General features: G+C 53.7%; 11 protein-coding genes across 11 annotated transcripts; 4 read left to right on the plus strand and 7 right to left on the minus strand.

The window, feature by feature from the left end:
- Nucleotides 1-934: 934 nt before the first annotated feature.
- UCRPA7_3741 (putative endo- -beta-mannosidase protein) lies at nt 935-2,436 on the plus strand (the record flags this gene model as incomplete). Its single annotated transcript, XM_007916300.1, has 3 exons — nt 935-1,994; nt 2,068-2,157; nt 2,225-2,436. The coding sequence occupies 3 exons, from the start codon at nt 935-937 to the stop codon at nt 2,434-2,436; spliced, it is 1,362 nt and encodes a 453-aa protein (XP_007914491.1).
- A 348-nt stretch (nt 2,437-2,784) lies between these two features.
- UCRPA7_3742 (putative mitochondrial-processing peptidase subunit beta protein) lies at nt 2,785-4,450 on the minus strand (the record flags this gene model as incomplete). Its single annotated transcript, XM_007916361.1, has 5 exons — nt 2,785-3,172; nt 3,229-3,914; nt 3,970-4,047; nt 4,101-4,226; nt 4,304-4,450. 5 exons carry the CDS (start codon nt 4,448-4,450, stop codon nt 2,785-2,787), a joined length of 1,425 nt encoding a protein of 474 aa, XP_007914552.1.
- A 902-nt stretch (nt 4,451-5,352) lies between these two features.
- UCRPA7_3743 (putative glycoside hydrolase family 36 protein) lies at nt 5,353-7,550 on the plus strand (the record flags this gene model as incomplete). Its single annotated transcript, XM_007916230.1, has 3 exons — nt 5,353-5,370; nt 5,519-6,887; nt 6,943-7,550. 3 exons carry the CDS (start codon nt 5,353-5,355, stop codon nt 7,548-7,550), a joined length of 1,995 nt encoding a protein of 664 aa, XP_007914421.1.
- Nucleotides 7,551-7,713: 163 nt separating this feature from the next.
- Nucleotides 7,714-8,987, minus strand: UCRPA7_3744 (putative nucleoside-diphosphate-sugar epimerase protein; the record flags this gene model as incomplete). The annotated part of the gene is made up of 5 exons (XM_007916379.1): nt 7,714-8,400; nt 8,456-8,580; nt 8,643-8,834; nt 8,890-8,903; nt 8,968-8,987. The coding sequence occupies 5 exons, from the start codon at nt 8,985-8,987 to the stop codon at nt 7,714-7,716; spliced, it is 1,038 nt and encodes a 345-aa protein (XP_007914570.1).
- A 691-nt stretch (nt 8,988-9,678) lies between these two features.
- UCRPA7_3745 (putative short chain dehydrogenase reductase protein) lies at nt 9,679-10,596 on the minus strand (the record flags this gene model as incomplete). Its single annotated transcript, XM_007916195.1, has 1 exon — nt 9,679-10,596. One exon carries the CDS (start codon nt 10,594-10,596, stop codon nt 9,679-9,681), a length of 918 nt encoding a protein of 305 aa, XP_007914386.1.
- An 828-nt stretch (nt 10,597-11,424) lies between these two features.
- On the minus strand, nt 11,425-12,590 carry UCRPA7_3746 (putative histidinol dehydrogenase protein; the record flags this gene model as incomplete). The annotated part of the gene is made up of 2 exons (XM_007916355.1): nt 11,425-12,163; nt 12,226-12,590. The coding sequence occupies 2 exons, from the start codon at nt 12,588-12,590 to the stop codon at nt 11,425-11,427; spliced, it is 1,104 nt and encodes a 367-aa protein (XP_007914546.1).
- Nucleotides 12,591-14,048: 1,458 nt separating this feature from the next.
- UCRPA7_3747 (putative duf1713 domain-containing protein) lies at nt 14,049-14,711 on the plus strand (the record flags this gene model as incomplete). Its single annotated transcript, XM_007916292.1, has 1 exon — nt 14,049-14,711. The coding sequence occupies one exon, from the start codon at nt 14,049-14,051 to the stop codon at nt 14,709-14,711; it is 663 nt and encodes a 220-aa protein (XP_007914483.1).
- A 485-nt stretch (nt 14,712-15,196) lies between these two features.
- Nucleotides 15,197-16,154, minus strand: UCRPA7_3748 (hypothetical protein; the record flags this gene model as incomplete). The annotated part of the gene is made up of 2 exons (XM_007916207.1): nt 15,197-15,326; nt 15,391-16,154. 2 exons carry the CDS (start codon nt 16,152-16,154, stop codon nt 15,197-15,199), a joined length of 894 nt encoding a protein of 297 aa, XP_007914398.1.
- A 631-nt stretch (nt 16,155-16,785) lies between these two features.
- Nucleotides 16,786-17,578, minus strand: UCRPA7_3749 (putative fas1 domain-containing protein; the record flags this gene model as incomplete). The annotated part of the gene is made up of 3 exons (XM_007916202.1): nt 16,786-16,818; nt 16,891-16,950; nt 17,030-17,578. 3 exons carry the CDS (start codon nt 17,576-17,578, stop codon nt 16,786-16,788), a joined length of 642 nt encoding a protein of 213 aa, XP_007914393.1.
- An 812-nt stretch (nt 17,579-18,390) lies between these two features.
- On the minus strand, nt 18,391-19,818 carry UCRPA7_3750 (hypothetical protein; the record flags this gene model as incomplete). Its single annotated transcript, XM_007916229.1, has 1 exon — nt 18,391-19,818. One exon carries the CDS (start codon nt 19,816-19,818, stop codon nt 18,391-18,393), a length of 1,428 nt encoding a protein of 475 aa, XP_007914420.1.
- Nucleotides 19,819-23,326: 3,508 nt separating this feature from the next.
- On the plus strand, nt 23,327-25,596 carry UCRPA7_3751 (putative fumarate reductase protein; the record flags this gene model as incomplete). The annotated part of the gene is made up of 4 exons (XM_007916191.1): nt 23,327-23,360; nt 23,499-23,567; nt 23,721-23,958; nt 24,027-25,596. 4 exons carry the CDS (start codon nt 23,327-23,329, stop codon nt 25,594-25,596), a joined length of 1,911 nt encoding a protein of 636 aa, XP_007914382.1.
- Between the last annotated feature and the right edge of the window lie 680 nt (nt 25,597-26,276).

The raw sequence follows: 26,276 nt of genomic DNA on the forward strand, positions 1-26,276 counted from the left end.
GAAATGTGAGAGTAACAGAATATTCATGTAGATTGAGCACATGAAAACTATCTTGCAACGGACTAATGTATGGCCCAGAACAAATGGATGAATTTGTCTCTCTCACCACGATTGTGCTTTTTGAGGCCTTCAGTTGTGTCATTTGGTGATATCATGATTCCGGGGAAGAACCCTGCACCCTTGGCTCTTTACGGATGGCGGAAACCTCTCCTCCGACTCCCTCAGATGAATTGTCTTTGCCTTGCCACCGACCCGGTTCAACAAATTTGTACCTTGATGTGCATCTCAGATCATTCGTCTCTCTATGATGGACTCTTTAAAGATGAATTTGAATTTTCATCAAGGTGATAGCAACTGACTTACAACGACACGAACATTACACCTAGTATCTGAAAAGCCGAAACGTTGTCACAGTTCAATCTAGAGCGCTACTCACAACCTCCCAAAGCCGAACCCAGTACCAAGGTTCAGCGATGTCGTCTCCAACTTCCCCAAATTAAGCATACAGGGGAGATGAGTCTCGGCCCGCCCAACCCAGAACTTTGTGCCTGGCATGGCCTGCGGAGAACGGCTGCTCGCAGCGGTTCACCGGGCGCCTTTCTAGAAAGAGCTGGCTGCTCGTAGGTTTTGAGGTGGAGACATTTGAGCTTGCAGTGCAACATGGCCTGCTATTGATGGACTTTCCATGTTGATGAGGTCAAGTCGCTGGCGTCAAGGAGCAAGCTCGTCCGCTTTCCAGCGTTCCGCCCTCGACCCACGAATACGACGGGTTGTCGCAATGCCATGCCTGATCCAAATCAGATGCTTGATCTAAGTAGATCAGTGTCCGAAATATATATACAATTTCATATGATGCTTGAGCTATAAGGTGAGTCCAGGTAAGGTCTCTTCTCTCATTCTGTCAACAGCCTCACAGGATCTATCTTATGTGAAGATGAAAGCAACCATCGCCGGCATTCTCTACTTGGCCGGTGCCGTCTCGGCCCAGCAATCGTTGTACGGACAATGCGGCGGCATAGGATGGACTGGCCCGACTTCATGTGTCTCTGGAGCCTGCTGCAAGTATCAGAACGACTGGTATTCGCAATGTCTCTCTGGCGATTGCGTTGCCAGCAGTACCAAGGCATCGTCGACGTCGACGTCTCGTTCGACCCTGACTACATCTGTCCGAACATCAACGAGCACGTCCAAGGCTAGTAGCACATCCTCCAAGGCCAGCAGCACGTCGTCCAAGACAAGCAGCACCTCCGGACCCGTATCCACTGGCTTCGCCAAGCCAGACGGCACGCTGTTCAACATTGATGGAGTGACCAAGTACTATGCTGGCACCAACAGCTACTGGATCGGCTTCCTGACAAACGACGCCGATGTTGACCTGGTGATGGACCAGCTGGCGCAGTCAGGACTGAAGATACTGCGTGTCTGGGGTTTCAATGACGTTAATTCTGTCCCCTCCTCCGGAACCGTGTACTACCAGCTCCTGTCCGCCTCCGGCAGCACCATCAACACGGGTGCCGACGGTCTCCAGCGGCTGGACAAGGTGGTCTCGTCAGCCGAGCGCGCGGGCATCAAGCTGATCATCAACTTCGTCAACAACTGGGACGACTACGGCGGTATCAACGCATACGTCAACGCCTTCGGCGGCAACCACACGACGTGGTACACCAACACGGCAGCGCAGACGCAGTACAAGAAATACATCCAGGCCGTGGTCAGCCGCTACAAGAGCAGCAGCGCCGTGTTCGCGTGGGAGCTGGCCAACGAGCCGCGCTGCCAGGGCTGTAGCACCGACGTCATCTACACGTGGGCGACGTCCGTCTCTGCATACATCAAGAGCCTCGACGCCAACCACATGGTGACGCTGGGCGATGAGGGCTTCGGCATGCCGGGCGACGGCAGTTATCCGTATGGTTACTCGGAGGGCGTCGACTGGGTGAAGAATCTGGGCATCTCGACGCTTGACTTTGGCACGTTCCACTTGTATCCCTCCAGCTGTAAGTCATTCTATTCTCTTCCCACGTCTTATGCAGGCCTTCACACAAAAGTAATCTAACATGTTCTCGAAAGGGGGCACGACCAACGACTGGGGAAATGCCTGGATACAAAACCATGGCGCCGAGTGCGTCAAGCAGAACAAGCCGTGTCTCTTCGAAGAATGTAAGTCATCAATGGTGTTCATCGTAACGTGTGTATTATGTCATGTCAGGGAGTTAATCAGATACAGATGGTGTTACCTCCGATCACTGTACAGTCGAGTCTCCATGGCAGGACACTGCATTGGCCACGCCCGGCATCGCAGCGGACCTCTTCTGGCAGCTGGGGACCACGCTCAGCTCGGGGCAGACATCTAACGATGGAAACACGATCTATTACAACAGCAGTGACTGGACTTGCCTGGTAACAAACCACGTTGCAGACATCAATGCGAAGTACTAGAGCTTAGGAGAGTGGGAGTCTGAAAAGCCTGGTCCTTGTCTTTCTTGACTTCGAAATGTACATATTTATACTCGTAGCGTAGCAGCAATGTGAATACTCGAGTGGATGAATTAATGCCCTGCCTAGATGTGTATAGATGGAAGCTCCAAAGCAGGTGTATAAGAGCATCAGTCAGATTTCACGAGTACCTGGAGAAAAAGTTGAAGGTCATCTAATTCAACAGAGGGAAGAACTGGTTGCAATTACCAGTCGATTGCTCTATGTCTACCCCAAACCAACCACTACAGTACACTCGGCCGGCGTCCGCAGCTATTATACACTGAGTTCCCCACAAAGGTGTCCGCTTTTTTAAAAGTTTCGGCTCATATCGTTCCTAATTCTCGCGTAGTCGAACAAGCCCTCGATGCTGCCAACGGCCGACACAGCAACGTCCTGATCCCAGAGCTTCTTGTTGGCAAATTCCATAACATCCTTCTCGGTGATCGCGTCAATGACACGCTCGATCTCGCCGGGGCTCATCCGTCGGCCAGTGGTGACGATTTGGCGGCCGATATCCTCGGCGACAGCGGTAGTGCCATCGAGAGACAGTAGGATGGAAGCCTTGAGCTGGGCCTTGGCTCGCTCAACCTCAGCCTCGCTGACGCTCTGTGATAGACGGGACCATTCTCGGAGAGTGAAGTGAACAAGATCATCGACGCGAGTCAAATTATCGGTAACGAGATAGATGCCCCAGAGACTTTGTCACTGTTAGTATATTAAGACAGGTGTATCGCACATGCGACTTGAACTTACCCGGTATCGCTGTAGCTTGTTGAGAAGCTCATGAAGCTGTTAGCGAGGTGGTTCTTGTGAACGAAACCGCTGAGCTTGCTGCCTTGGTGAGGAGCATTGCCCATCGCCTTATCGTAGTTGCCAACAATGGCCTGTGTAACCAGAGCAGTGAAGTAGTCGGGGTCGTTCCAGCTGACACCCTCAACGGCAATGGCGATGTTGGCAGTGGGGATGGTGTCGTCGCGTACCCGGATATCGGAGCCAATGAAGTCGGGCTTCTTCTTGGACAGGAGGTAGGCACTGGTCTCGGGACTCTTGGAGGGGAGCTTCTCGAAGTACTTGTCGGCAAGCTCAACCAGCTTGTCATGGGGAACACCGCCGGCACCGACCAGAACCATGCGGTCTGCAGTGTAGTTGTTCTTGATGTAGCTGGAAAGCTCGGTCCTTGTGATATCCCGGATATTCTCGCGGGGGCCAAGGATTGTGCGGCCCAGAGGCTGGTGCTGGTATGCGGTGGCATGAAGGTGGTCGAAGACAACCTCCTCAAGCTGCTTCTCAACCTCCTCGGACTCCCGGAGAATGACGTCGCGCTCGCGCTCGATGGCAGACTCCTCGAGCTTGGAGTTCTGGAGAATGTCTTGGATGATGTCGACGCACTGGGGAACATCCTCGTTGAGTGCCTTGGCGAAGTAAACAGTGTTCTCGCGCTATGATATACAGTCAGCTCCCTGATCAAGGTGTGAGAAAAAAAGGATCACGAACCGAGGTGTAGGCGTTCAGGTGAGCACCCATGTTCTCGATCTCGAGCTCCAGCTGCTGCTGAGTTCGCTTGCTTGTTCCCTTCCATATTTGTTAATGCCATATACGATAGGTTTGCCTCGTATGCCAAATACCTTGAATGCCAGATGCTCGAGGAAATGTGCGGTGCCATTGGTTTCATCGGTCTCGGCTCGCGAGCCGGCATCGATCCACATGCCCACCGTCGACGTCTGCGCATAGGGAGAATACTGGGTAGCGACCTAGAGGAGGAAATCTCGGTCAGATCAAAGTGCTCGAGCTCAATTGGTGTTGCGCGGGTTCGGGGACGGGAGCTCACGGTCAGTCCATTCTTGAGTGTTGTGGTCTGAGTCTTGACCTGGCCCGACACGGGCGTCGCGAAGCTCCTCCGCAGGGGTGCGGGAGAGAAGGCCGTCCGGCCTCGCAGGCCTTTTGTGAGGTTCAAAGCGAGTCTCCGGGACGCCATTGGGGGTGAGATGGGGGAGGATGGATGGATTGAGCGGTTTGTCAGGAAATCTTTCGACGTCTCGGCTACAAGCTTCGAAAACTGCTCCAAGGGATCTGCCTGAACTGCAAGGCACCAATTCTGCTTAGTCCTATTTTTCCCGAGAATTAGGAGCGCTGTGATAGGTGGAGGATTGACAACTCAGCGATCACGTGGAAGGTCATGCCCCATCCTCTTACAGGCGGACCAACGGCCCGACAACGAGGGGAACTCATGCTTAAAGAGGTGAGATACCTAAGGTAGGTAGCTCAGCTCATTGTTTCTGCCCTAAGAGGGTAGATTGTGTGTTTTGAAACAAGTTTAGACAAATCAAATTTGTATGCGTCCACTATGAGTTCCGAGAAAGAAGACTTCGAGTTCGTGTATTACGTCCCCAAGCAGAAGCCTGCTCCAGCAGGTGTCAACATGGGGGCATCTGTTTCGACGTACCCACCGCTGGGTCAGGTTACCCAGCTTCGGGATGGAGCAGTCAACTTCGTTGCGGTCCTCGAGACTGATGAGAGTCGTTCCAAAGAACCATGGCAAGTAGCGCTGTGGCACTCATCGAAGAACGATAGCAGTGAATGGACAGAAACTCTTCTTTCCCCAACAGACAAAGTGCCATCTTCTCTTCAAGTGGTCGATAGCTCGCTTATCCGTCTGTACTTTGGTGTTCAAGTTCCAGTTATATCATCTTTGACGTTCACCGTGAAATTCCGGGCTGGCCCTGAAGAGCCGTGGAAATGGATCCGGGACGAACTTGGCATGGGTGATGGCACCATCGTCATCAACAGTCGAACAACCACCGAAGCCATTTCTGAAGACTTTGGGAGCATCTTGACGGATCTGGACGCCAACCTAAGAGTGAAGCCAGCAATGAGTCAATGTCCCAATACAAGACTGTGGGTCATTGAAGGAGCAGTGCCTGCTGCTGACGGAGACAACTCCGCCTATGCCGACATCAAGCTCGGTGTGCCTTGGGGAAGTTACCTCAGATGGTTCTCTCTTGTCCGTATTTGGTCGCCCTGGCTTGCTCCCAGGCATGGTCAGTCCAAATTTGAGCTCGATAAGGATGCCGTTCTCTGCTCTTTTCTCAATGCGGCCGGCCAACACCTTGTTCTCCTCGCCGTCAGTGGCATCAATGATGTAATGTCCCTCTTTCGCAGCAGTGACTCCGGTCATGTCATGTTGCACATCCGAAATGATCAAGACAAGCTCGGTGTTGCTACAGTCATCGCTGCCGTCGGACATGATTTCGAAAGTGCGAATGCCGCAGTGATGTACCACGCAAGGAATCTCGTAGTCGCGGATAAGACGACGACTGGGGAGTATGAAGCGGAGATGAAGGCTCTCCAAGATGGAGTAAAGGCTGAATGGATGGAAAATTGGTATGACGGCCTTGGTTTCTGCACTTGGAATGCTCTTGGGCAACGTCTCACCGACGAGAAGGTGTTCGAGGCTGTCGACACACTAGAGAAAAGCAACATTCGCATTACCAGTCTGATCATCGATGACAACTGGCAGAATATCGATTACCGTGGACCTGGGCAATTCCAACATGGCTGGAATGATTTCGAGGCGGAACCAAAGACGTTTCCAAAGGGTCTCAAGCACACAATATCCCAAATACGAGAGAAGCACCCACAAATTCAGCACATTGCTGTATGGCATGCGCTGCTGGGCTACTGGGCGGGTCTAGCTCCTGATGGCAAGCTTGCTAAGACATACAAGACTGTCGAAGTTGTCCGTGAGGATGCTGTGCGGCGGTACCTTCCCCTCGGAGGCAAGATGACAGTAGTTGCGAAGGAAGACGTCTTCAAATTCTACGACGACTTCTATCGCTTCCTGTCATCTTGCGGCGTAGATGGTGTCAAGACTGATGCTCAGTTCATGCCGGACACTTGGGTATCCGCCAAAACACGGCGTGAGCTCATGACAGAATATTTCGATGCGTGGACGTTGTCAAGTCTACGACACTTCAGCATTAAAGCGATCTCTTGCATGTCACAAACGCCCCAGAACCTCTTCCACGCACAACTCCCTCGCAACAAGCCCGTCATCCTCTCCCGCAATTCAGATGATTTCTTCCCGGAAATTCCAGAGTCACACCCCTGGCATATTTGGGCGAATGCTCACAACGCCCTGTTCACGCAGCATCTCAACGTCCTGCCCGACTGGGACATGTTCCAGACCGTGCACGACTACTCCGGTTTCCACGCAGCTGCTCGTTGCGTCAGCGGCGGGCCAGTCTATATCACGGACGTGCCAGGCCATCACAACGTCGATCTGATTAACCAAATGACGGGTATCACACCGCGTGGCAAGACAGTCATCTTCCGCCCAAGTGTTCTCGGTCGAAGTCTCGACCAGTATGTGGGCTATCACGATGACTCGTTGCTTAAGGTTGCAAGCTATCACGGTAAGTCTTGTCTAGGAGATCCCGATATTCATTGTTCTGCTAATGAAGGACCCAGGCGCTGCGGTCACGGGCACGCCGATTCTCGGTGTCTTCAACATCTCAACCCGCCCACTGCTCGAGATTATCCCCATATCCCGTCTCTCGGGCGTCATCCCCTCAGCACAATACATCGTGCGAGCCCATACCACCGGCGCTGTGACAGAGCCCGTCCGGCCGGATTCGCCAGCAGCATCACTCACCGTGTCCCTGCCTGTCGGAGGATGGGAAGTTTTCACTGCCTACCCCGTCATGCCGTTCCACAGTGAAGAGCTGGGCTTGGTTAGCATCGCCAATCTCGGCCTGGTTGGCAAGATGACAGGTTCTGCAGCAATCACGTCAAACCAGGCAATTCTACTCGAGAATGGAAGGGTATTTTTGGACACGAGGGTGAAGGCACTGGGGGTTCTAGGGGTTTACATCTCATCGCTGCCAAAGATGAGTATCGACAATGAATTCTTGGCTACCATCCAAGGGCAAGCGATTCCGCCCGATACTGTGTCGGTGAGCAAGGCCAGCAAGTACGTTCTAGAGGTAAATGTTGAAAAGGCATGGAAAGATTTGAATTTGAGCAGTGGGTGGAGCAATGAGGTCGAGATCAAGCTGTATATCAGTATTGATCAGTGAGCATATGAGAAACACCAGAGGCACGAACGGCGTTGAAAATAGGCACACGGGTAAGCATGGCATAGAGATTGGTTAGCATACATGCCTTAAAATAGCTATTGGTTTGCATTTAATAACTCCCTATGGAGTATCACTCTGATTTCAGTGCGGTATGGCATGGTTTTTAAACCTTTCTCTGCGGCTCAATCCCCAGGAGCTTGGCCTCCGACTCAACGATCTCAGGGATGGAGTCCTTCAGGCTCTTTCCCTTGGGATTCCATCCAAAATACTTCCTGGCGCGCTGGGCTACGCTCTTCGAATTTGTCCCCCAAGACGAATTTTCAATCTTCTCATACGGGATATACTCGATCTTCGCCTCCGCCATGAAGCCTTGCTTGACAGCCTCGTCGGCAATCCATTGTGCCACATCCTTCCACTTGTGCACACCATTCTCAGCGAAGAAGTAGCCGTGGGTGCCGAAAATCTCCGGATCATCCTTAAACTTGGGATCTTGCGTCGCCTCTACAAGGGTCACCAGGAGGTCGCTCAGGTCGTCAATATGCACGTTGTCCCACTCGACTTCGCCCGGCGGAACGACCGGCGCGTAGCCATTCTGCATCAGGAACTTGGTCATGTGGTACACCTGCTTAGAACGCTGGTTGACTGGACCGCGGCCTGGTCCGTAGATGGTGGGTGGGCCCACGATGGTGGTCCTGATACCACCGGCGTCGTTGGCGGCCAGCACTAGCTTGTCGACGTCTCGGTGATACGCCTGGTCTGGAAGTGTAATGATCCTCTCAATGTCTTTGATATCGTCGTACTTCTGCTCCGGAAGCGGCGCTTGACCATAGCGCTTCTCGGTCTCGTCGTACTGAGGTTTGTTAGACCCGTGACTAAGATATCATAGCTAGAGGGGAGATACTTACCCATTGCAGAATACCTGTTCCACAGATGTGAATCCAGTAGCCAGGTTTGTTAGCATCGTGGCCTTTGGCGAGGCCTCGAGCAATGGCCTTTGCAGCAGGGACATTGTCAGAAGCATCAGCCGTGTCTGTAAGACCAATGAGCTTATGAATTCAATTGGCAGTTCGAATCCATTATTAGACTACGTACGAACAACAATGTCTGCCTCAGAAGCGGCCTTCTCAATGACTTCGGAATCGTCTAGAGTGCCGTAGACAAGTTTGGCTTTGGGATATGCCTCGGCGACGGGCTTCCCTGACTCTTCAGTTCGGACGAGCAAGGTGTACTCATACTCGGGGTGAGCCTTGTTTAGGGCATACAGAGCATCTCCCCCGATGTATCCTGTAGTGCGTGTGAGTAAATGATAAGCTTTCCTAGGCAAGACGAGGGAGCTTACCGGTTGCACCCGTTCTATGCAGATGGTCAGCTCAGCCTGATGCGGGGTGAGATCTAATGCAAGAGTGGGATGACTTACAAGAAGATCTTAATAGCCATCTTGTCAGAGTGTTGCTCTTGTTTACTTCGGATCTGTGGTGGTTGTGATGTTTTGTTTGTGGATATTCCAAGATCTTATATTTGGAAACCTGGATTTTGAATCTCAGCAGACAATTTATTCTGTGAACATGTCGAATGAGTGGTGGTGATATTCTCTGGCTGGCTGCCCGTAAGTGGGATGGGCAATCACGTTCATCGAGGCGGGGCAGGAACGATGCAGCCCCAAGAATCTTGATGACATCAGGATGGCTATCGATTGTTCCTTAACGTTCCCTAACCCATGGCCTCTGATGGCACTGTCCCCACTGAATTCTAGGCTATATAGTGCACGTTATTCTGCAATAACATATGTTGAAACTCACTGTCGAGAACACCATCCTGGTGGCTGTTCCCCAAAGCAATTCCCCACTCTCCACCCCACTTCCGGGAAATCCTTCACCCTCCACATAACGTCAACGCGCCGCGCGCTCTTATGCTTACCAAATCAAGCCTTTTATTGAGGAGATTCGGACGATTTATAAGGTATATCATGACACAGCAATGTTGTTGTTGATATTGGCAGGGAGAAGGATGAAATAATACAGAATAAGCTAGATCATACTAATAAAGATAGATTTCAAAGAAAGTGGCTTGTTACATCGCCACCGTCTTAGAGCCCCCTTTTACCCCTGAACACCATTCCAGCAACACATCACTTGAACTGGCTTTCTCCTGGTACGAACCCTCGCTCTAATCTTTCCTCCCTCAGGTCCGTCTTCAACAAGTCCTTTTCTGCGATCTCTTGCTTCTTCCCAACTAGCTCATCTACATCCCAATTTGCCCACGCAAAACGGCCCGCGAGGAAGTCTGCCTCGCGGCTGGTCAGCCAGACCGCAAAGTCAGCTGGCAACTTGATATCTGACAGGGGCCCGATGGCTACCGGGTCCTGCTTCTCTATCATGCCCGTTGCGATGGAGCCAGGATGGAGCGAGACGAATCGTACGTCACTGGCCGGAAATTCGAGTGGTAGAAGCTCCGTGAGGCGGGCCAGTGCAGCCTTTGATGGTCCATAGCCCGTCTGATTGGGGATCGGCCAGTACAGCGCCGACCCAGAATTGACGGTAATCACCACGGCTTGGGGCAATGGATTGCTGGCTTTGGCGGCTGCATCGCGACGCTGGCGTAGATATGTATGAATGACTTGCGCTGTTCCGAAAACATTGACTTCCAGAGTGCGCCACCAGGCCTTGATGTTCATGTCGATGAAATTCATAGCCGAGTTCATCATGCCTGCATTGTTGACTAGAATATCTACAGGCTCTTTGATTTCCTCGAAAAGCCTATTGACATCGTCAGTGGATACTATATCTACGATATGGTAGCCGACATGAGTGTTCGGGAAAGCCTTTCCGAGCTCCTCAGCGGTGTCTTTGAGAGGCTTCTCTGTTCGGCCTGAAATGTGGATATTGTCGACACCCGCCTCAGCGAAGGACCGAGCGATTGCCGCTCCGATTCCGTAGCCCGAACCGGTGATTAATACGGACTTGCCCTTTAGCTCTTCGCGGAGCTTGGCCGGAGAGATACGGTCATAGGTTTCGAAGTGCGGAGTTTTGATAAGTCTGAAAGCCATTTCTACCGGTCGAAGATGGCTTGATGTAGTCTGTTAACCTGAATGTTAAGGTCACTGAATCTTAATGCCCATGTATTATTATGATCAATTGAAATATTAGCTCATGAATTTTTTCTTTTTCCCCATCATTATATCATTTTCATTCTTCTAAATATGGTGATGTCTTTGTTGTATGGAAGCTGGCGCAATCATGCAGCCGACGGCAGCACGTCAGTGAACGACGAGAAATTTATAGTTCACCATAGGGAAATGTGACGATTGCTAAGCCACTCACACCCAGCTATTTCTGTAAAGCATCTCGTTGGATCTAGACATACGAGATAGTTGTCCCGACGGAGAGGAAATTATTCTTATGTCCTGCATTGCGGCACATGCATTCAGTTCGGCGAGCTCGCCGAGGCCATTCAAGAACCTATGTTTGGAGCCGGAGGACGGCGGAACATTCGAGCAGAAGTGTGCTACACAGTCTCAGCCTACAATCAAGCATCATTCTACAGTCTGCAGAGTCTGCAGTCGAATTACTAAGCCGAATTCACATTTTCATAGTTCTATACAGTATCGACACAATTAGGCTTTCGCCTTTTCAATCCATCCGTGTCCGTCATGTAGATACTTCCAGCTCCGCAAGTCTCCGGACCGGGCATGACCTTCGAAGTTCTCCGCTCTGGAACATCGCCCACAAAGTCTCCCAAGTTCGCCACTGGCCTTCTCCGAGACAACCTCTTGGTATGTCTGCGTTTTGAGGTACTTACCCACCCAAAGGCCTCCGGTGTACCGTCCGGCTTTCCGAGTCGGCAAGACGTGATTTGTTCCAATACACTGCAATGTTCAGCAACAATTTTCTACGGGTCGAAGATTGGGCGTTACCTTGTCACCATATGACACACAGGTCTTCTCTCCCAAAAACAAGGCGCCATAATTCGTCATCTTGTCAAGCGCTTCTCGAGGATTCTTCGTAAGGATCTGGACATGCTCGCTCGCAAAGTCATCCGCAAGACGGTACGCCTCATCCATGTCGTCGGCCACAATCACCTCGCCAAAATCTCGCCATGACGTGCCCGCCACCGGCGCGGTAGACAAACTCTTCAGCTGCTCCTCGATAAACCTCAGCGTCTCCTGCCCTACCTTCTCGGAGTTTGTGATAAGAACCGCAGGTGAGTCTGGCCCATGCTCGGCCTGCGACAGTAGATCGGTCGCCAGCGTGAATGGATCTGCCTGCTCGTCTGCGACAATAAGAATCTCCGTAGGTCCAGCCAGGAGATCGATGCCGATCTCTCCGAATAGCTGGCGTTTCGCTTCTGCTACGAAGGCGTTGCCAGGACCTGCAAGGAATTCGACCTTCTTTATAGTTTCCGTGCCAATAGACATAGCGGCGACCGCTTGCGTGCCCCCAAGAATAAAGATCTCGTCGGCTCCGGCGAAGTGTGCAGCAGCCACGGTTGCATTCGGGATCTCTCCGTTGATAGGAGGCGTACATGCAATAACATGCTTGACGCCAGCGACCTTTGCCGTGAGAATTGTCATATGAGCTGATGCAAGCAGGGGATACCGCCCACCCGGTATATATCTATCAAGGATCTCAGCCAAATGTGCCTCCGGACAGGCCTCATATAATGTTGGACTACTTACGCTCCAGCAGTGTTGATTGGGTTATTCCGGTGACCCAAGAAGACACCCGGTTGAATTTCGATCTCGATATCCTTAATACTCTCACGTTGGGCTTGAGCAAAAGTCCGCACATTCTGTTGAGCCTCCTTAATATCCTTGATAGTCTGAGGTGAGACCTTCGATATGGCATCTTGGATCTGGTCGTCTGACAACTTGAAAGAGTCTGGAGTCCACTTATCAAATCGCTCCGAATATGTCCGCACGGCCTTGTCTCCGTTGGCCCTAATGTCATCGATGACCGATTTGACAATTTCCGAGACCTTCTGAGATGCTGCAAAGCTCGCCGTGGCCGTCACGGCAGGGGATTTGAGATGACGAGATACCATATTGGCAGCTGTACTTCCAAATAGTCTTACTGATGTGCGTTTCGTGCTGAGTCTGCAGGCTCGAAGCGGAAATGTATACTTATACATTGCTATTATATATGTGCCCGGCTTTAAGCCGAATGCAAGTCTTGCACTTAGGAGAAGTGCCGTAGGAGTACCTTATGGACCGGGCAGTGTTCCGATGGATGTTCGGCGGCGGGCGGAATGTGGGGAGCGAAGACGGTCCGCGGCCACTTGCCGGTGGACAATCACATCACTTGTTTTAGAGAATGTTACTGACACCAATAGCCTCAGAATGAACACTCACTTAACTTAATTGAAGGGAATTTGGGATTGAAGCATGCTGTCTGGACCGACAGCGGAGGAGACTGCGGGGAATGCGAGTATGCCGAAGCTCTTGACGTATCGAGATCGACCTACTCTTGATTCGCCTGGGCCTCTTTGGACAACAGACGAGTGTGGGTTTTTTTTCCCCCCGTTGAACATAACGAGGGTCCAGGTGTATTCATAAAGGCTCATCTTGGAACTTCGCATCGCCGTTCTAGCAAAGTATCGCTACCGTAGTTGACGAAACTCAGAGAAAATGACAGTTCACTCTGTGACAACACTGCAACTTCCAGTATTTGAAGGAAACTTCCATCATAACTCGATATGTATAGATGAAACATGATGTTGACTTGAGCTCAAGAAATTTAATACCGTATACCATGTTCTAGCTCCTTCTCATGATTGAGAACAGTATTCGGGGACTGAGATGCAATGTCTTTAAAAAGGTACGCACTGGCCAAGTGATAGTGTTGGTCTGTGTTCTCGTCTAATTGGTGCCTCAGGCCTACAGAGGCGCCAGGCAAGGTCGGTCCACCTCGTTTAGCCGCCCTCCGAAACAAGGCTTTGCCTTTCCGATCATCGAACGTGATCAGTGCCAGTCTGACCAGCAAAGACACACCCTGACTGAGGTAAACCGCCCCATCCTCCGTGCTCTCTTCAATCTCGTCGATACTCTCTGTTTCTGAGCTTCATTTCTAACCTCCAGAGCAGGCATCACCATGTTGCCTTCATCCGTCCGGCGCGTGGCGTCGGCGGCACCTCAGTCACCGATCCTGTCCGGCCTCTCCTCAACGGTTCCGCGAGCCACGACCGCCCTCAGCCTGCCCTACAGACCCAATCGGCACCAGAGACGATGGTCCTCCTCGAATCCGTCAAGCCCAGATAATGGCCCCAAGGATATCCCCGCCGCGCCTGCCCCAGCGCAGTCTCGGTCGAGTGAGGCAAAATCTTCTGGCGAGAAGCGCAAGAGGAGAGCAAAGGACGCCTCCGATAAGAACAAGCTTCCCAGTGTCCCAAGCACACAGCATCTGCCCCAAGAATGTGTGTAATGCCGACCTACCAGCATTAAGAGTGATCACTGACAGTTTTGTAGCACTGGCGTTATCGACTTTCTTCTCGCTCCACCGGCCCATGTCCGTTACCCACAGTCTGCCGAAAGCGATAACAGAAGATGCATTTGCCTCCATATTCGTCCCGCGCACACGTGGACAGAAGGCATCCGATATCATCTCTACCCTGTCCAGAACGGTCGAAGAACTGGAGCAGCCCATGTCCAAGCTCGGACTTGGCGGTCAGCACGAGATGGAGGGCGACAGCATGCACAAGATCGACTTCAAGCACCCGGACGGCACCGAGTCCAGCGTCTACGTGCAGCTGAACGCCATGTCCGGCCAGTTCCTCCCGTTCCGCCCACCACCGCTGCCCGAGGTAGAGGGCACGAACGCAGAGGCCGCGGCTGAAACCGGCGTCGAGGACGTCGTAGACGAGGCCGCTCCCCACCACCGTGTATACAAGGCCGTCTTCACCATCGAGGAGACGACCGACACCGACGGTCAGATCAAGGTCATGGCCCACAGCCCGCAGCTGATCGAGGAGCAGGCCGAGCCCCGCAGCTTCCTGGAGCGGATGGCGCAGCGCCAGCTCCGGTTTGAGGAGGGCAGGGAGAGCAGGCATCAGGACACGATGCTGGCGCTCAGCGTGCTGAGGCGGCGGAAGCTGAGGATGAAGAAGAAGAAGTACAAGAAGCTGCTCAAGAGGACGCGCAACGAGCGTCGGAAGCTCGACAGGAACTAGAACCTACACACTCCCACTCTGTATATACCGCTTTCCATTGCTCGGGCTCGCAGGGCCGTTCGTCATTGCATTAGAGTCTATCATCGAGAGCCATAATGGTGTTCAATCTAGATGAGGTTTCAAGTACTGTCTCTGTTCGTGGTGACTACATGTTTTTATCTTCCAAGAGTCGATCATTAACTTCTCTCTTCTTGAATTCCAAGGCTGATTGTCGATTGAGCTCTTTTGCTTTGACCGAGTTTCAAGATAGGTATGGCCTCCATATGTAAAATAGATGCAGTATATCATAGCAACTGAGTACAGGGTATCGACATATGAATTGCTATGTAATGGGCAAACTGACACAACAAAACCAAAACCATAATATCATCCATAACGCCGTCTGTTTCCTCGCTAGTTGTACTCTGCTAATATGTGATATGATACATCAGACAGTAGATAGATGAAGCTACCTCGATGGAACCGATATGATCATTCTATTTGACTCAGGCCAAGTAGATGTTGGCACTCTCTAAATCTTTCCGATTCACTGTCCCGATAGAGAAGCGGATACACACATATTTAGACACCAACCTAGGGAAAGGCTCCATGAAGGCGAGGATGGTCTGAATAGCCCTGTTGATATTGTCAGCATCCACACAAACATATTATCAATAGGAAGCAAAACAAAGAAACATACCCGAGAGCCGAAGCAAAGCCTATTACGACAGGACTAAAGTTCGAGTCACGACACGACCAGTACGATCCATAGCAACGCCCCATCTCCTTGCCAGCATGGGCCGTGAACCCAATAACCAGCATGCCGACGGTCAGGTGAATGATCGAGGAGCAGAATTTCCGAAGCAGCATGCCGCTAGGGCTCTCGCCGCCAACACCGCCAATGGAACACTCCATGCTGTTGATGGCAACACGGATGTGCGTGTTTCGCAGACTGATTCTGAAGAGCTTGCGCACGTTCCCTGCGAAGTTCCAAACCATGGCAATCCAGTAGACCGCGTACTGGCCAGGCCAGTCGCCGATGTGGTCACCCAGTCTGCCACCGGTGACGGAGAAGGTGAAGAGGGAGCCGAGTGCTAAGATGAAGCAGACGACGTGAGCAAAGCCGACGGCGTCAACGTAAACGGCAAACCCAGGTTCATCCTTATCTCCGTCATCGCTGTCTGAGGGAGGCTGATGGACAGTAGGCTGCGGGATGAGAGGCTCTGCCTCAACATCAGTTGACGGAGAGTTTGGCCGAGTGTCCACCATGATGATGTCTTTCGTCGAGGAGGTCGACGACATGTTGCTAGGCTTCCTGAGGCTAGTGAACTTTGTGAAGCCTTCGATGTTGCCGAACCAGTACTTGGACGTCTCCTGAAGATATTTCTCGTCGGATGGGGGTTCACCTATTGGCGTGTATGGCGGAGGTCCCGTGAGATTGAACCAGGACCGGAAGGAAATCATGAGTGCAGAGATATGTAGGAAGCGGAAGGGGGAGCGAGCATTTTCTTCCCAGCCAATTCCCACTCCTCACCGTCTCATGCACGTTCTGCAGAGGATTGCTAAGGGTATGCTGTAGTTGCTTGGTTAGAATAAGCCGTAGCCTTTAAGGCAACGATATGAGGACAGCTGGGAACAGTAATAGCGTGGGCAAGCGGCTGCGACGGAGGGCGAGACAATAAGAGTAAGCCAATGAGGCAGGGGAGAATACGGGTGCCTGCGAGAGACCGTGCCACACGCGATCGACCTCGCCCCGTGTTTGGATCCTGGCAGTGTACACTTCAGACCCACTCTCCACACAATAGCTAATTCCGCTGCGGCTATGCCTCAAAGGAATATCAGTAAATATCATGTAAAGAGATATGATATTCATGATATGTAAAGACGCCATTAACTAACACGGTATTTTCGTAAATCCATCGTAGCCCAGCCCAATGAGCCGAAACTCCCAGAGACTGAAACAACACCCTTATACACTTATACCTTGATTAGTGATGGCAGGAAGTGCTTGTTCGAGATCCTCATATTGCATGTGAGCAGGCCTTCTTCGTTGTTCATGCGAACGGTTCATTACTCATAACACTTCATCTTCCAGTTAAGCGTAGTTGCGCACGCCCTTGAGAATCCACTGTAGTATATCGTTAGTACATCTTGATCGTAAGTGATCGCTTTCAATGGTGGCATCCAAAGGACCACATACCACTTGACCATTCGCAACCGTGCTAGCAACATTGACAACCTCGATGTTCCCGGGTTGGACCTGCACGCTCGTCAGTAAACCATCATAACCATAAGCAGCCAGTCACCGAGCCAGCCGCCGCAGGATAGGACGGACGCACCACCTTGACACCGTCCTTGTCCTCCCACCACACCTCGCCACCGCCGGCGTCCAGCGCCCTCACCCTCTCGCCGGCGTCCCACGGGCTCTTGGGCACGATGTGCGCCTCCACGAAGCGCCGCAGGTTGCGCTGCGCGCGCTCCTGGCCGTCCTCGCCCTCGTACGCGTCCGCGCCCAGCCGCCCGTAGTCGCGCGGGTCCTCCCACGGCTTGCGGGGCAGCGCCTCGATCGCCGAGTTGAGCGGCGCCAGCACCGTCGAGTTCTGCGCCGAGTCGTCCAGCCGCCGCGCCGCCGTCTCGATGTCGCGGATGAAGCCCGCGAAGATGTTGATGCTCCTGTCCCGGCCCATCACGTCCGAGAGTATCACCGGGCCCTGGCCGCCGCCGCCGCCTCCTCCGCCGGGAGCGGAGGGAGGGTCCGCGGGTGCTGCGTCGGGCGGGAGGGCTGGGCCGACGGGGCCCATGGGCTGCTGCTGGTCTGCGTTTGCTTCTTCCATGCTGAACGGCGGGGGGATGGCCTGGCCTCCTCGGTGCTTGTGGAGGGGGACCATGAGTTGTGAGTGTGCGAGGGAGGTGAGTGCTGCGACTGTGTACAGGTATGACGGCTTCATTTTAAGGTTCTCTGTAGTGGAACCGGAATGTCAAGGCCGTTACGTTCACTGAGGACTGCTCACAGAAGGGTTTCGTCGATGAAACAAGTCAAGTTATTTATCAAGGCGGGTGGTTCGACCGATAACGCTATCAGATGACGTATCCCGCCTCGTCCCGTGAGAAACAAGCTAAACCCCATACATAACCCTAACCCCAAACCACTAACAACTCCCGCTTGCCGTGAACAGTCCTGGGTATATAAATTCCCCCAAATCATCACAGATATACTCTGGTTCGCGCTTATGATTATATTTCTACGTGGCGATCACAGCTTTTCCTTCGCAGTGAAACTAATGGGGAATCGGGAAGATAAACGCCGCTATATCAGATTAATCTCGCTATCATACGTCCAAGTCAGAGGGTCGTCATGGTCAACAGTATAGACATGGAGCTCGCCCTCCGGCGTCACGCCGAAGAATTTGAGCTCGGTTGCCGACATCAGGGATATCGTCGTGAAGTTCGTAAGCTGCTTCCCCAGCATGCTTGGGACCGCACCTTCGTGCCAGCTCGCTCCATTCCTGTGCACTTGAAGTCAGTCTTTGGTTTGATGAAAGTGCTGGCTCGATCCAGAGATATTTAAGAACAGACCAGTGCAGCAGAGCTAGACGCTTGTCTCTAGATGTTCCCTCATGGCAGTCATGGCTCAAGACTATGAGTTGCGCAAGAACAACTTACCAGTAATTTGTAGCTAACGTGCCGTTATCGAAATTCGCTACAACGAGAAGCCGCACCCTTCCGATTCCAGGATCAGCTGGGTCTTCATAATTGACTGCAGCAATCTGCGGTGGATTTGCTGGTAGGTCTTTGAAGATGGTACTTGCTGTTTGTTTGTGAGCGTCCCAACTTCCCTAGAGCGTGAAAACAGGGCAGTCTTCTTACCATAGTACCATGTTGGCTCCGGGTCAAAGGTATACATCAGCTCCTGCAGCACATTCGAGTCATGGTAGTAGACGCGGGGGCTATTCGCCGCGGGGGACGCCGAGCTGTTGAACGGGATGGCAGTTGCCGCGATGCCTGCCGAATTGACTATGTTCCGCACGAGGAACTGCGGCGCAGCCCAGTCGTCGTCGCCCGCGTACATCAGCGAGCCGTCGGGGTCCTCGTAGAACAGCCACGTGATATCCGTGCAGTTGACCTCGCACTCGCTCCACCACGCCGCGAGCGACGAGCCGTCGGCCGCCTGCAGGTTGGCGCTCGACGTCGTCAGCGTGCCGCGCTTCCAGCTCGCGCCGCGGATGTCCGTGCTGTAGACCTCCTCGATGACGCCCGACTCGGCGATGTAGTAGAGCGCGATGCCAAACTCCTTGTTCCACGGCGAGCTCGTCCACGGGTAGCCGCGCACGGCGGCGCTGAGGTGCGTGCCGGCCTTGGCGGAGAAGGACGAGCTCATGATGTCGGAGATGTTGGTCGTCTCCCACGTCTTGCCGCCCGAGTCGGACAGCGACATGATCAGGTTCGTCTGGTTGTCCTGCCAGAAGACGGCCTGGTAGTCCGTGTTGTCCGAGTCTGTCCAGTTCACTGCGCTGAGCTTGGACGTGTCGAGTATTATGGGGGTGGCCGTCGGGGTCGGACTCGAGGTCGGCGTTGAGCTCGCCGTCGTGGTCGGTATGTCCTCATCCTTGCTCTTCTTGTCTTTTCCTAACTGTGTACCAAGCACGCCGCCCAGCACCGCAGCTATCACCACCAAGGCTATGATGAGGCCCAAGACAATGAGCAATGTGCGTTTGCGTAGCCCGAGGGTTTTCTTCTCACCCTCGTATACTTGGGGAGCATCAGCCGCCGGTGATTGCTGATAGTAGTTGTACTGTTGCGAGTCGTACGGCGGCTGTGGTGAATGCTGCTGATACGCGTGTGGTGGTAATGCTTCGGGCAGGGTCTTGTCGTAGGCAACCTGAGGGTAATTGGAGTTGTCGTGTGCGACTTGAGGAAGACTGTCGTATGCTACCTCCTGGTAGGGCTGGACCTGAGGAGCGTACTTTGTTGTCTCCGCATACTGGTGAGGCTGGTGGTGCTCACCACCGTAGTACTCCTGATGCTGATGGTGTTGAGGGGCGACCTCGGGCGAGTTCCAGTCGTAGCTCGTGTATTGTTCTTGCTGTTGCTGTTGTGGCTGTTGTTGGTGATGCGGATCGGTCGCCATCACGAGGCGGGTCGACGACAACGACAACGAATGGACGCCGAAGACTACGACGGGGTCACATATAATACGACAGATGGACAGACAGGCAGGCAGGCAAAACACAGTTCACTCTGAAAGGAACGAAGAGAAGGTCGCACGCACCAACGCAGACTTGATAAGAAATGAAAAGGATCTGCAGCCTGCCCGACGAACCCCGGACTTCGGACGTTCACTGACACAGCGTGCGCGCTTGCGGTTCTTCAACCTCTGTCTCTCTCTCTCTCTCTTAGTGTCTCTCTCAGTGTCACTCTCTCTACGAGTTACCTAAAGGGCATGGCCACTAGGTGGCTGCAACGGAGAGTAGCTTCATCCAATTCGGCTGGCCCCGAATGGGGTTTGTCCAACGATGCCACCCTTGTCCCATGCAGCCGGCCATCATGACCTTGGCGTTTGGCGCGACAGGCTTGTGTGCCCTCATTCGGAGTAAGATGGGCGTGGCAGGGAGAGTGATGATAGGTGGGCAGAGGCTGGACTGCGCAAAAGCTGAAGGAATCCTTCTCGATGCCGCCCCCAAAATTAGGAAAAAAGCAGTGCTTAGGGCGGCCCCGGGGGCCTTGCAAGCAGTTCTAGGCCAAGCCACAGCAAGGGCTGAGCCTGGGACCAGAGCCTTACGGTGATCGACTTGATCACTGTCAGTGGAACGTGAAGAAATTATACAACACCTAGGTACTATAGCTCTTTGCTGGGCCTTGGAGACCTTCGCGATAGTGTCGCATCCCCAAGCGTTTGGAGAGAGGTAATACATAGAAGCCCCGTGGGGCTCTTCAGGTTGGGTGGGAGGACAACCGGGTTTTAGGCGTCTTATGTCAGCAGAATAAACGGGTAGGTGGCGTCGAAGCCAGGGGCGCGACGAACGGCCGGGAGCACCACCCACTCACTGTCCGCTGCCTACCAAGCTACGATAATCCACAGTGAAACCCAGGCATCTTCGTCACACTATTCCTCCCCATTTCCTCCCCTCGATCTCCTCCTTAAGCGCGCCATGGCGCTCTGGGCAAAGAGGCTGTGACAGGAGGCGACAGCGCACAAGGACGCCAGTCCAGGAAAGCCGGATAAGCACTGGTGGGAAAGGTGGTTAAAGACGGGGCAGAATGCCTGGGAGGGCGACGCAAAGACGTAGGAGAGCGCGGGAAAACGTCTAGACCAAGGGGTGGCACCCCTTCTATGATCCTTCCTAGCCGCCGCTAGAGGAGGATTGGTAGCCAACACAGCCGCACAATGATGCATAGACTTGCCTCGCAGCATCTTGTCCAGCCCACTACAGTCTACAGTAGGGACATTCGATGTTGCCGCCCTTCCCTTCCCCGAGAGCATGCCTCAGGAAGAGGGATGGCAACCTTCTTAATGAACCTCACGATCATCTACCCTTCGACGACGGAAGTTGAGGAGGGAGGAGATAGAACCATGAACAGAACTCGTCTCCAAGTAGCCATCATCAAGTCGGATGGGTTTTGAAAGTCAGCCCCTCTGCACTTACTGGTACCTGGTCCTTAAGGTTGGGGTAGGTTTGGGGCGAAAAGTTCATACTGCGCATAGTAAGTGCCGTTCGCGCTGCCCAAACTCGCAGGTAGAGCGAGACGACAGTTCAACCCGAGGCAATTGATATGTAATCTCCTCAATAGACTGAATTGCGGCGAGGCTGCAGAGAGCTACCCCTAGAGAGGAGGAAGATAGTATCCAACTCCCGAATTGTTGGTCCGGCACTCGCTCGCCCGGGCTCAGTGCTGAGCTCAGCTGCATCGTGCTGTATGTGTACTGTATGTGTGCTGTGCGCCATCGCTTGAGGCAAGGCAAGGGCATTGCGTTGCCTCTTCCGTGCACGTGGCCTTGACTTACATCATCAATTATCATTATTCTCAGTAGTGTGTGAGATTCTCACTTGAGTGTGCGCGTGATCTTCTCTGGCACTGAAGGGGTACAGAGTACTACAGACCGACCGTGGCGGCTTTCACATGCCAACGACAAGCTGAAAGCGTAGCATAGAGCATATCCGCGACCCCGGATTCCCGCACCCACGACATCACATCATATGACTTGCTAAATACATGACTGAAACTGTGGGGGGGATTTCCGGCAGCCAATTTGGTTCTGTATGGAGAAGAGACGGACGGGGTTTGATTAGAGTACATCCATTAGGCGGAGATTCCAGACTGTAGCCGTCCCCTCCCCTGGAATTGTAACCTGCCCAAACGTCAGCGTCGCACGCTTCACATGTGAAAGTGAATGACCATTGCTTGCCTTATTTATTACACGTGGAGGCGGATTGGACGACGGAGATGGGCGGCTGACCTCCACTGGCCTGACCTTGACTTGACTTGACTTGACTGCTGCGGGGGACGGCTTGTGACTGTGGAGAAAACTTGCTCTCCCTCCCAAATGTTCTCATCTGAAGAGAAGCATCACAATTGAATTGTTCTGTTTTGACGAAGCCGCAATCGGCGACATTGACTAAAAGTTGACACCTAATAAATCCTTCAGTTAGTAAGTAGGTAAGCTACTGCATAGTAAGGATGCTTCTTCTGCTGCGAATAAGCGGACCCCCAACAACAACAAAATGCAGTGTTCTCTCCCCCAACTGACCCCCACACACTCCCCCCAAGCAGCGCCTCGGCCCAAATGGCCGAAGGACTGCGAGGTGCTTTTTGCTGGTGCTTTGCTGGTGCTGTGCAGGTGCTCGGTCAAACAGGGTGCGAATGCCAGGGAGGGTCCCCTTATTGCTGCCCCAACAATACAAGACAGAATACAGAATAACGTTAGATGCGAGTGCAGAAACTAGCTAACTCCAATGAAGCGCATCGCGAGATTTCTTATTTCTTATATGCCTCAATCTTGTTGAGTTTATTCTGGACTTGGATGAAGCCGTTTTCGCATCCATGACACGAGAACCGGGCCGAGCATCAGAGTGCATACCGACGACTGCGCTGGATCCCCATTGGCCTGAATGCGCCGCGGAGTGACCCAGCAGGTGCCCCCCAGTGCCCCAGAACCGGCCTTCTTCCCGTCCGGTCGCAGTGAGCAGCCCTGAGGCCCATCCAAGCCCGGTCCAAGGTCCAAAAGTCGACCTCGGCTCACGAATCAGCGTGCCAGCAAATCGGCTTATTAGGGAACCAGGGAAGGAGAGTTCGGGGTAGCGCACCTGTAAGTGCCTGCGTAAGTACATGTAAGTCGCCTGTAGCCCACTAGCAACCCGCCCGCTTTCGTCTCTTCACCGGCACACACACTGCCCTGGGGAGGAGGTACCTACTGGCTACTGGCTACTGGCCCTACATATCAACCGATCACATTCCTGTCGTCTGCCTCTTCTTCACAAGCTTTTTCCTTTCCTCTTCTTCTTCTCCTAGATTCCCTCTCACTCCCCATACTCCTCCTTCTCCTCTTCCTCTTCTGTTCTCTCTCCAGACTCATCTCATCGGCGCTCTCTCTCCTACTACCACCAGATACCCCAGGGGACTCAGCTCGGTCTTCCAAAATGGCGCCCAGAGTAATTGTCGTTGGCGGCGGCTGTAAGTCTCCCTCTGCCTCTACCATTTTACCCCACAGAATGCAAGCCGAACAGCCATGATCACATGCCGTCATCGGTTGCCCGTGGCCCGTGGAACGAAACGAAAGACAACAACCCGCTGACAATTGCATCTCGACAGTGTCCGGACTGAGCGCTGCGCACACCATCTATCTCGCTGGAGGAAACGTCGTTGTTCTTGACAAGCAAGGTAAGCAGAAATCAAAATCAAGCATTCAGCAATTAGCAAGTCGCAATTAGCTTGCGACTGTGGTGCTCCACATCACCACCCGGCTGCACTCGGCAGGGTGCACTCTCTCTCTCTCTTAATGACTCGGTCTAATTCGCCCCGGCACCACTGCAGGCTTCTTCGGCGGAAACTCCACAAAGGCCACCTCCGGCATCAACGGCGCCCTCACCAGGACGCAGGTCGACCACAAGATCCAGGACAGCGTCAAGCAGTTCTACGATGACACCCTCAAGTCCGCCCGTGACAAGGCCCGGCCCGACCTCATCAAGGTCCTCACCTACAAGTCCGCCGCCGCCGTTGAGTGGCTGCAGGACGTCTTCAACCTAGACCTGACTCTGGTCTCTCGGCTAGGGTACGTGCAATTCTACAATTTGATAATTTTTCGCCATTTTAGGGGCATTTTTGCTAACATGTTCGCAGTGGCCACTCACAGCCGAGAACTCACCGTGGCCATGATGCCAAGTTCCCCGGCATGGCCATCACATACGCCCTCATGCAGAGGCTAGAGGAGCTGGCCGAGACCGAGCCCGAGAGAGTGCAGATCATCAAGAAGGCTCGCGTCACGAAGCTGAACAAGGAGGGCAACACAATCACCGGTGTCACATACGAGTTTGGCGGCGAGGAGGCCACAGTCGACGGCCCCGTCGTCCTGGCCACTGGTGGCTACGCCGCCGACTTCAGCGACAGCTCCCTGCTGAAGAAGTGGCGCCCAGACACCTTCGGCCTGGCCACAACCAACGGCGCACACGCTACGGGTGATGGCCAGAAGATGGTCATGGCCATTGGTGGAAACGGCATCGACATGGACAAGGTCCAAGTCCACCCCACAGGTCTGGTCGACCCCAAGGACCCCGGGTCCAAGTGGAAGTTCCTGGCCGCCGAGGCCCTCCGTGGTGAGGGCGGTCTGCTGCTGAACGCCGACGGCGACCGGTTCTGCGACGAGCTCGGCCATCGCGACTACGTGTCGGGCATGATGTGGAAGGAGAAGGACAAGGGCAAGTTCCCGATCCGCCTGATCCTCAACTCCAAGGCGTCCAACACGCTCGACTTCCACACGCGCCACTACTCGGGCCGCGGCCTCATGAAGAAGATGACCGGCGCCCAGCTGGCCAAGGAGATCGGCTGCTCGCCCGACCACCTGCAGAAGACGTTCACCACGTACAACGCCATCGCCGACGGCAAGCAGAAGGACCCCTGGGGCAAGAAGTTCTTCCACAACATGCCCCTCGACATTGACGACGACTTCCACGTCGCCCTCATGGAGCCCGTCCTGCACTTCACCATGGGCGGCATCGAGATCAACGACAAGGCCCAGGTCCTCAACTCCGAGCAGAAGCCCTTCGACGGCCTCTTCGCCTGCGGCGAGCTGGCTGGTGGCGTCCACGGCGCCAACCGTCTCGGCGGTTCCTCCCTGCTGGGGTGCGTCGTCTACGGCCGTGTGGCGGGTGATACCGCCTCCAACTACCTCTTCCAGCAGGCGCTGAAGGGTGCTGCCGGCGGCGGCGCCGCCCAGCGTCTCGGCCAGATCTCGCTGCACCTGGACCCCTCTACCCCGGGCAAGATCTCCGTAGAGTGGGGCTCCGGCGCCGGATCGTCCTCGTCCTCGTCAGGCGGCGGCGGCGGCGGCTCCACCCAGCAGCAGCAGGACTCCACCTCGGCGGGGCCGACGCCCTCGTCGGAGGAGGGCAAGGCGACGGCGGGCAAGCCGAAGCCCAAGGCGTTCAAGATCCCGGAGACGGAGTACAGCATGGAGGAGGTGGCCAAGCACAACAAGAAGGACGACCTGTGGGTGGTGGTCAAGGGCGTGGTGCTGGACCTGGGCGGGTGGCTGGACGAGCACCCGGGCGGGCCGCAGGCCATCATGAACTTCATGGGCCGCGACGCCACCGAGGAGTTTGAGATGCTGCACGACGACGAGGTCATCCCCAAGTACGCCCCCGAGCAGGTCATTGGCCGCGTCAAGGGCGTCGAGCCCACGCTGGAGCTATAAAGAAGGCACATCTGTGCGGCTGCCGCGGTTTGAGCAGAGCGACTTCTGGTGTGTGTGTGTGTGTGTGTGTGTGTGTGTGTGGTGCCAGTGTCTGATGCAGCCTCTGTGAATAGGCAGTTGAGACAGACAGACAGACCGACAGATACGATAGCGTGGGGGAGGGGTGTGTTTGGACATGACAGATGTGATTGCAGCGGCCCACGAACAATGATGACGATGACTCCACGGAGTCACGGATTCTGTTTGAGTGGGCAATGGCATGGTCTGGGGTAACACCGTCTGACGGCGAAAGGGAGGTCGAAACCGACCGGCAAGATGATCGATTAGGGAGACGATGGCGGGTGATGACACAAACACATCTTTGTACTGTAGCCATATATGTTACCTACCTCTTTGGATTAAATGCACTTCTGGATGCATCGAATGGGATGATAAAAAGACTGATAATTTCCTCAAAACATTGCTCCTAATTGCTCCATCACGTGAGATGGACTGTGACATGTCCCTTCTTCACATGCGTTCTACAGTAAGCCAGGAAACAAACGTCGCATCTTCTTGCCTTGCGAGGATCGATTGCTACGTAGGACAGAGCTGACGCGGGATAGGAGTAGCACCATCCAACACTGGATAGGGCTGTCATCACACGACTTTGCCCTTTCTTTACCTTGCCCGCTTGCGAC

The sequence above is a fragment of the Phaeoacremonium minimum genome (assembly GCF_000392275.1).
Source record: "Phaeoacremonium minimum UCRPA7 unplaced genomic scaffold PA7_03_scaffold_290, whole genome shotgun sequence".
NCBI classification, from domain to species: Eukaryota; Fungi; Ascomycota; class Sordariomycetes; order Togniniales; family Togniniaceae; genus Phaeoacremonium; species Phaeoacremonium minimum.